Raw genomic sequence first — 9671 nt, forward strand, 5'->3', positions numbered from 1 at the left:
GTGGCTGTCCCTGTCTGTGTGCAAGGGCGCTGTGTGTACTCGTGTCTGTGGGTGTGCATGTACATTCATGCATGTGCTGGTTTTCTGTGCATTTATCAGTCAGAATTCTGTCAGGTGCAGTTAACACAGCCCAACTTAAATGACCAGACGAGAAGGGAAAATGATGACATTACATAGAGTCGAGTCACAATGGTTTGCTAGGTTTGCAACACCCTTGATGACGGGTGTCTCAGAGTAGGTTCACAAAAGGTCACAAGGCGGCCACAGCCCCTCCCTGCATCCCATCCTCACAGACTACACCTGTTCTTTGGTTCCTTATTTTAACTGTAAGAAAAACTTTCCAAGAAACCCCCCAGCAGTCTTCCCCACTCCACAAATCAGTGGCCCAAACAGTGTCACGTGTCCATTCCTAAACCAAATGCTGCTTAGGGGAATGGGATTATCATGTCTGAGTTAGACTAATGAAGGGTCACCATGCTCAGGGCTGGGAAGGGACCCAGGTGCTTCTGAAGCATTGGCCACCTGATATCTGACTGCCATCAGGTTCTGTCAGCAAAGAAGAGCAAGGCAACGGCCACTGAGCCGACAGTATGTGCTGCACGTCACACGCAAGTGTGTGTGTGTGTGCGCGCACTGTCTGAGCATCTGTGCACGGGCATGCCTGTGAGGTGTGTACACAACTCACTCTGGTGAGAGGGGCTCCTGGACCCTGGTGGGCCCTGAACCAGCAGGCCTGCCTCTCCCTGCGGTGAACAGGGGAGCCTGGTGAACACACTGCGGGAGGTGGAGCCCACATCCCACATGGGCGTGCCACGCGTGTGGGAGAAGATCATGGAGCGGATCCAGGAAGTGGCAGCTCAGTCTGGCTTCATCCGGCGCAAGATGCTGCTGTGGGCTATGTCGGTGACCTTGGAGCAGAACCTCACCTGCTCTGCCAGGTACAGAGGACCCAGGGGCAGCAGGCCTGGGGATGCAGCAGGGCTGGGTCCCACCCAGCACACACCATGGGTCTGACAGGCCAGGCTTGCCGCGGCTCCAGTGGCCTGGCGGTCCCGGGCTCCCCGGGCAGAGGCCCTGTCAATGGCTGGGCTTGCGCCCCTCTCCTCCTCCCAGACCCTGCTGAGGACAGTCACTCCGTCTTTGGGTGTCCTCTTCCTTCTGACTGCAGGACTGACTCACTTCCTCTGAGGTGGAAGTCACCTCCTTGGGAGAAGTTCCTGCCAGTCTCCTGAGGTCTTCTGACTTCAGTAGGGGCCGGAGAAGGGGCCATAGCGATGGGGACCAGCCTTTCCAGCATCCCAAGCAGCCATTCGGCTCTCTCCCCACACCCTTTTGATTGCCTTTTAAGCTCCCACACAGCACTGTGGGAGGGTCAGTGACATGAATCTGACCTGGTTTCCATTTGGAAGTAGTTTCTATTACCATGTGTCTGTGAAACAGTATGTTTCATGAGACGTGTATACATTTGTGCACCCACAGCTGCATTTGCACAGACAGATATGCATGAACAAAACATTCCTGGGCTTCAATGGGATCATATACCTCTACACATGTGTGTCCATGAATACATACTTCAAGTCTCTGCACATGTGTGTAATGCATGTGCAAACTGGCATGCATCTGTGTGGCCTGTGCACCTGTACACACCTGAACCTATTTGTCTAACTTCCTGGCTCAAGACATACTATGTGCATCACCTACACACCCTACGTTTGCATGCATGTTCAAAGGCAGGTCCAATATTCAAAATTCAGCATGTTCAGCACTGGCTCCAAACAATCAGAATAGACAACTGGCATGGCCGTGCCCATGTGTCCCCATTGACTACCAATTCTTTTAATGTATGTGTACATGTGTGTTTTCTCCCATGGACCATTCTCCCTCTCCCACTAGTGACCTGAAGCCCTTCACAACCAGACTGGCAGATTACCTGGTGCTAGCCAAGGTCCGCCAGGCGCTGGGCTTTGCCAAGTGTCAGAAGAATTTCTATGGAGCGGCGCCCATGGCTGCAGAGACACAGCACTTCTTCCTGGGCCTCAACATTCGCTTGTATGCGGGCTATGGCCTCAGCGAGACCTCAGGCCCCCACTTCATGTCCAGCCCCTGCAACTACCGGCTCTACAGGTGAGGCCCAAGGCTGCTGCACATGTGCACATCCATGTACCCTTGCTGGCACCACCTGTGCCCCCTGCTGAGTGCCCTGGGGACTCTCACCTCTTTGCACACTGATCAGATCCCAGAGACCTGGCCACTGGGTTGTGGGGCCCCTGAGTGCCAACACTGCCATCTTGGTGGGGTGGTCTCTGCCACTCTGTCATGTGAGACTGCAGTTGAAAACAGCCTGAACAGCCTAGGGGTACCCTGATTCCTGATGGAGCAATTTCCCTCTGTCCTACCCCTATGGTAGGGTGGGGTGTATTAGAAGGTGTTCCAGGATAGCTGATGGCCCAGGGTCCGGTTTTGGTGGGAGTGAGGTAACCAGGTCAGCCTTCTAGTGGGTGGGGAAGACAGTCAGCTCTGGGGAGTGATTGAAGGATCATTTGTTGTGCTTAAATACCTCCCCTCCCCGCCAGCCTACCACAGGCTCCAAGTTCTACCATTATCATTTCCTCCCTCCCTCCCTACCTCCCGTCACCAAAAACCCTTTAATTAGCTCTACCTTTCAGCTTGAAGTCCCCTATTAAAATACAAAAACCCAGAGAGGGGACACCTTCTAGTCATCAGTAAAGACTGAGAGGTTGGGAACCCGGCTCCCCAGTGGAGGCTGATCCTGGGCTTAGGGGGACAGCCCCCTGTGACCACACCTCCCCTCCCCCTCATGGCCAGCTCAGGCAAAGTGGTGCCAGGCTGCCGGGTGAGGCTGGTGAACCAGGATGCAGAGGGCATCGGTGAGATCTGCCTCTGGGGCCGCACCATCTTCATGGGCTACCTAAACATGGAGGACAAGACACGTGAGGCCATTGACGAGGAGGGCTGGCTGCACACAGGTGATACTGGCCGCCTGGATGCCGATGGCTTCCTCTATATCACTGGGCGCCTCAAAGGTGAGTGCCTTGGCCTGCTGGGGGGGGTTGGAGACTACAGTGGGGCACAGGAGGAATTCGACTCCCACCGCTATTCATGCCCCGCCAGTGTCACACACCTTTACTGCGTCGTTTCACTTACTCTACTTTCCTGGGGGGCAGGTACTGATATTACCCCGACTTACCAGTGAGGGCATCCAAACAGGCTGAGTAACTTGCCTTAGGTCACCCGGCTAGTAAATGATGAAGCTAGGATTCAAATCCCCTAAACAACACAAATCTTTCTGGAAAATTTGAGGGCATAAATATATATTTTTACATGCAAACACGGATATGAAGAACAGAATGCACATTAGATATAAAATTAAAAATGACACACAAAATTTCAGAGAAATTGCTTGCACAGACAGGAAATTAGTTGTGGATTCCTCCGTGGAAAGATACTTTGCTCACTGTGCCTAAGTGGGTGTAATCGCCGCAGCACCCACGTGGGAATCAGGCCCGGCTTTCCCAGGGATAGTGGGGCTCCGCGAGTGGGGAAACGGCTTCCTGGAAACCACCCCGGCGGGCGGTGTGCGGCGTGCCGAGGGTCTAACCGACCCGCACGGAGTTGCGGACGCGGCCAGGAGTGCAGGGCTCCTAGCGCCCTGCCGGCGACGGCGGGGGCAGCCGGGCGCACGGGCGCCGCCTAGCGTCCCCCGTTGCAACAGCAGGTGAGGGGACGGACATCCCAGTACAGCGAGGACAGTAGCCAGACAGTGCAACCAGAGTTGGCCCTCCTCTTAGAACTAGTATGGTGAGAGGTAAGGGTCCAGATACCTTTTCTCCAAATACATATCCAAGTAACCCAGCACCACGTATAGAAAAGACCAGCCTTTCCCTGTTGCCTTGCAGTGCCACCTGTGTCATTCATGAAGTGACTGTCTCTGAGAAGTCTATTCTTGGACTCTATTCTGTTCCATTGACCTATTTGCCTATCCTTGCACCAATACTCCAGTGTCTTAATTTCTGTAGCTTTATGATAAAGCTAGATACATGCTTGTGTAAGTCCTACAGCTTTGGTCTTCATCTTCCAGATGACCTTAGCTACTCTTGGCCATTTGCATTTCACTGTGAATTTTAGAATCATCGTATTAATTTCCCAAAAAAATTGGTAGGAATTTTGATTTTGATGTCATTAAATCTACAGATTAATTTGGTGAGGATGTACATCTTTACAATATTAACTCTTCTAATCCATAAACGTGGTATATCCATCCCTCCATTTACTTAGGTCTTTAAAAATTTTCTCTCAGTAGTGTATTGCATAGGTTTTAGTATAGAAATTTTAAAAATTTTATTTATGGCTGCTATGGTGGCTCACACCTGTAATCCCAGCACTTTGGTAAGCTGAGGCAGGAAGATTGCTTGAGGCCAAGAGTTCAAGACCAGCCTGAACAACACGGGGAGACCCTATCTCTACAAAAAATAGAAAAATTAGTCAGGCATGTTAGTATGTACCTGTTGTCCCAGCTGCTTGGGAGGCTGAGGCAGGAGGATCACTTGAGCCCAGGGGTTTGAGGTTGCTGTGAGCTATGATGATGCCACTGCACTCTAGCCTAGGCAACCGAGACACACACTCTCTCTCTCTCTCTCAAACACACACACACACACACACACACACACACACACACACACACACACACACACACACTTTATTTTATTGAATTTACAACCATCAAGCCTGGAAGTAAGCCATCATCCAGAGAACAGCAGACCAGTACACTGAGTGCCTACCACCTGGCATTGCACAGCGACATTCCATAAACATTTGAATGAAAGGAGGGCTTCCTGAAGGAGGCAAGCGAGCTGGCCCTAGAACAGGCCAGCTCCCAAAGTGTGTGGGAAGGAGGGAATGAGTGGAAGGGGTATTCCAGCAGGACAGACAAACAAGGTGAGAGGTGCCACAGCAGTGCGGATAAAAGCATGGGCTCTGGAACTGGGCTGGATTTAAAATCTTAGTTCTGCTACTTATTAGCGTGTGAGCTTGGACCAGTTACTGGACCTTTCTGTGCTGCAGTTTCTTCATCTGCAAAGCAATGAGCGCCTGTTTCTTTCTGGAATTGTTGTGAGGATTAAACATTACTGTATGTGAAGCACTCAGCGTGGTGGTGAGCGCTGTGTGAGTGATGGCGATGGAGGCTATGAGCAAGGGCAGAAGGAGGAGCCACCAGGCTATCCAGGGGACAGGGTGGGAGGTCTGTTGAGGAACTCGAGTTGGCAGAAGGGGGCCATGGATGAGACATCTGAGCAGGCTGTCTCGGATGACTGGAGGCGAGGGAGCACTGAGTGAGCATCTGTCCTCTGGCACCTGCCACCGCCCCCAGCAGGTGTGAAGTGCTTCAGAGGGCGTGGCACTGCTTCTTGGCTCCCAGAGAAGGGGCGTCTCTAGCAGCACGCCTGCTTTCTGGGCTCCCAGGCTGTTGCTGAAGCTTGGGTCTTGGTTCAGCCGGGGCATTGGGACTACAGCCTGTGCCGGGGGCCTGGCCTTGCCTCCCCAGAACTAATCATCACAGCTGGAGGGGAGAATGTGCCCCCTGTGCCCATCGAGGAGGCCGTGAAAATGGAGCTGCCCATTGTCAGCAATGCCATGCTGATCGGGGACCAGAGGAAGTTCCTGTCCATGCTGCTCACCTTGAAGGTGTGTCCAGGGGACTCTGGCTCTGGAGGAGCAGCCAGGAGTGGGGGTTTGGGGGTCTGGCCCAGGGCACACCTGGGTCTCATGGCTTTATTCTGGATTAAGTGCAGTCAGTGCTGTCTGCACTGTGGGGACAGTTGTAGCACATGCAGATTCCCTCTGTCCCCAGTATGCAGCTGTGACGTTACCAGTACATGCCAGCTCACAAAGTGCTGCTCCCCACTGTCCCTTGCCTTCACAGATGCTCATGCCCCTGGGGAGCAGAGAGGTGGGAGTTACAGGGTGTGCTACAGATAATGACTTCATGACTGAGGTCTTCTAATTCCCAAACCACTGCTCCTTCCGCCACACCACGGGGCTCAATACAGTAGCACCCTACTCATTCTAGAACCATCTCTTTGAAACATAGCTGGCATGATTCACACCTTACCATTAGCAGCAGTAAGACTTCCACCAAGACCAGGGCTGTGTCTTACAGGGTGAGTCTTGGCCCTCATCTTATCTCTGGCTTTTCAGTGCACTCTGGACCCAGACACCTCTGACCCAACTGATAATCTGACCGAACAAGCTGTGGAGTTCTGCCAGAGGGTGGGCAGCAAAGCCACCACAGTGTCTGAGATCGTGGGGAAGAAGGATGGGGCCGTGTACCAGGCCATCGAAGAGGGCATCCAGAGGGTCAACTTGAATGCGGCAGCCCGACCCTACCACATCCAGAAGTGGGCCATTCTTGAGAGGGACTTCTCCATTTCAGGTGGAGAGTTCGGTAGGTTTTTTTCTTTTCACTATTCCAGGGGCTGTGCAGGAAGGCAGAGGCCATGGCAGGACCTGGGAGGCACCTGTTCTGAAGCTGCCATGGCAAGGAGAAGGTCACAGACAGGGCTTTGGGAGACACCTATCTTCTTGTGGGCACACATTGATTGCTCAGGATATGGGCTTGTCAATGTGTAGAGCCTGCTGAATGTATATGTGCAAGAACTTACTAATTTGAACACAGGACATTTAATTTTGCCTTGACTATGGGACCATTTTCTCCTAAAACCAGTGGAACTATCAGTCAAACACCAAGGCCTTGCTGGTGTTCTGGTTGGAGTCACCTGGCTCTAGGTGGGAGACTACAGTAATCTTCAGTAAGTCAACTCATATGACAGGTAAGGGGATGAGGCCATTATAGACCACAGCCCACAGGACAAGAAAAAAACTCTGATGCAACCTCAGATGGTTGGATGAGGTGGTTCTCAGCTGTAGCATCTTGTGGTGCTCATGGGATGTGGAGGTGAAAATGGCTTCTCCAGTGAGATTCCCTCAAACCCAACAAAGCTGAACCCAGATGCAACTATCTACAGTAATGCTGAGCTGCAGGCAGAGACTCGGAGCCTGTTTGGTTGTCTGGTGCCAACACACTGAATGCACAATCAGACAGGAGTCCTCTCTAAGCAGTTAACAGTAATGACTGATTCTGAAGTTTCCAGTTACACAGTCAAGAATGAGTTAAGCACAAAAATGACTTTAAGCTACCCAGGACCTCAAATGAGAACCCTTTCAACCTCGCTTTAGAGGGGGGAAACCAAGGGCAAGAGAAGAGATTTGGTGAAAATCTCTTGTAAAGACCATGGCAGAGGCTTCCCCTAACTTGGGCTTTCTCTTGCCCCATCACAATCCATCAAAGCATAATGGCAGCTGGGCATGGATGCTCACGCCTGTAATCCCAGCACTTTGGGAGGCTGAGTCTGGAGGATTGCTTGAGGCCAGGAGTTCAAAACCAGCCTGGGAAATATGGCAAGATCTCATTTCTACAAAAAATTTAAGTTAGCCAGGTATGGTGGTGCACACCTATAGTCCCAGCTACTTGGGAGGCTGAGGCAGGAGGATTATTTGAGCCTAGAAGTGAGAGGTTGTAGTGAGCTGTGATCCCACCACTGCATTCAGGCCTGGGCAACAGCATGAGGCCTCTTCTCTTTAAAAAATAAACCCCAAAACAACACACACACACACACACACACATACACACACACATAAAAAAGCATAATGTCCAACATTGTAGGAACTTTCACAAAAATAGACATGATGTATTAGTCATCTGTTGCTGTGTAACACATTATCCCCAAATGTAGCAGCTTAAAATGTTTATTTGTTTTATATGAAGTGGGGAGTGGAGAGGGGGATTCAATATCCTTTTTTTTTTTCCAGACAGAGCCTTGTTCTGTCACCCTGGGTAGAGTACAATGGTGTCATCGTAGCTCACTGCAACCTCAAACTCACGGGCTCAAGTGATCCTCCTGCCTCAGCCTCCCGAGTAGCTGAGACTACAGGTGCACAACCATGGCACCTACTTTTTCTATTTTTAGTAGAGACGGGGTCTCACTCTTGCCCAGGCTGGCCTTGAACTCCTGAGCTCTAGTGATCCTTCTGCCTCAGCCTCCCAAAGTGCTGGGATTACAGGTGTGACCCACCAGCCTGACCGGAAACATTTACTATCTACATTTCTGTGGGTCAGCATCTCAGGAACAGCTGAGGTGGGTGGTTCTGGCTCGGGTCCCCCCTCAGGCTGCAGTCAGTGTGGGCTGGGCCAGCAGGCATGTGGAGCTGGAGGGCCACCCTACGCTCACTCATGTGGCTGTGGGCTGGCCTCAGCTCCTCACTGGCTGTTGGCCTGCGACCTGTTCTTGGCCAGTGGACTCTCCATAGACTGCCCGTGTGTCCTCTGGACGTGGCAGCTGGCTTACCCCAGAATGATCCAAGAGGGAGCCCAAGGAATAAACTGTAGTCTTTTTATTTTTGATTGCTCAAATCATTTATTCATTCAAGGGGCAGAATAGAAAATGGATCAAAGACCAAGAATGGGTGTAGGTCAAGGAGAAGGTGGACGTGGCTTACACCACTTTAGTCCTTTATAACCTAACTCTCAGCAGTATCACACCATTGCTTCCTCTCTGTGGGCCACACGACCAACGATGGCACAACATAGGAGGGGACTACACAAGGGGCATGAATGCCAGGAGGGCTCTGTCTTGGAGGCTGGCTACTGTCTGTCCTAACTGTCCAGCTTCATTCCAGAGTTGCAGGACTCCCCGAAATGTGGGTCTTTGACACACTCCTCAAAATTCTCAGAGCCTGGGCCTCACTCATTTCTTCCATTTTCTCTTTTAGGTCCCACAATGAAATTGAAGCGGCTCACAGTTTTGGAGAAGTACAAAAATATCATTGACTCTTTTTACTAAGAAGAGAAAATGTAACCAGGGGCCATGCTTGAAGTTCCTTCAGGATGGATGGCAGGCTTCCCTAGTGTCTTCCTGAGCCCCGGGTCTCTTCAGTCTGGGCATGGGCACTCCTCTGGCAGACCTGTTAGGTCACCAGGTGAGGGGTGGCACTGGCTCCTGTTTGCCAGGTCTTAGGCCAACAATAGCTGACAATTCTGAGAAGCTTCACATGTGGATGGTTTTAATTCTATTAAGTACTGCTTTTCATTCAGGTAATAGATGAGATCAGCTCTCCAGAACTAAAGCGCAGATAACTTTTGGCCTTAGTTTGAGGTAGATTAACACACTGCTAGCTCACCTAATGGGCCAGCCAGCAGCAGGCTGTGGAGGGAAGTGGGGGAGACAGCTGGTATTACTAGTGTGTCCCACAGGGAAAGCAAACAGTTATAACTCACCTAGCGGCCTGATTTACTTCAGAATCTTGCTGGACACTGCTGACTCTATTATCCCATTACCAGGCACTCCTCCACCACGCACATGCCAACTGACTTGATGCTTAATAAAATTGCTGCTGCCTATTTGATTCTATTTAATGTGTAATTTGAATATTAAACCTTTTAACAGAACTGTTAACAAAGACCTGATTTTTTGGCCAATCGAGCAGATGGGACCAGTCCAGAGACTAGTGGGCATTTAACCCACAGGACTGTGTGCAATGGGAATATAAGTAATCATTAGTGCCCTGGAATAAACAAAGGTGCAGGGGGGTGGTAT

General features: G+C 51.1%; 1 protein-coding gene across 2 annotated transcripts in view; it reads left to right on the forward strand.

Moving 5' to 3' along the window:
- ACSBG1 (acyl-CoA synthetase bubblegum family member 1) overlaps nucleotides 1-9534 on the forward strand; it is a 61023-nt gene extending 51489 nt beyond the window's left edge. For both annotated transcript variants that reach the window (XM_020286108.2, XM_020286107.2), the window contains 6 exons: nucleotides 757-938; nucleotides 1894-2124; nucleotides 2827-3044; nucleotides 5564-5703; nucleotides 6217-6463; nucleotides 8848-9534. In XM_020286108.2, the coding sequence (XP_020141697.1) occupies nucleotides 757-938; nucleotides 1894-2124; nucleotides 2827-3044; nucleotides 5564-5703; nucleotides 6217-6463; nucleotides 8848-8918 (1089 nt within the window). In that variant the 3' untranslated portion in view covers nucleotides 8919-9534. The remainder of the gene's footprint in view (nucleotides 1-756; nucleotides 939-1893; nucleotides 2125-2826; nucleotides 3045-5563; nucleotides 5704-6216; nucleotides 6464-8847) is intronic.
- The last annotated feature ends 137 nt before the right edge of the window (nucleotides 9535-9671 follow it).

Source organism: Microcebus murinus, chromosome 6, assembly GCF_040939455.1.
Source record: "Microcebus murinus isolate Inina chromosome 6, M.murinus_Inina_mat1.0, whole genome shotgun sequence".
Classification (NCBI taxonomy): Eukaryota; Metazoa; Chordata; class Mammalia; order Primates; family Cheirogaleidae; genus Microcebus; species Microcebus murinus.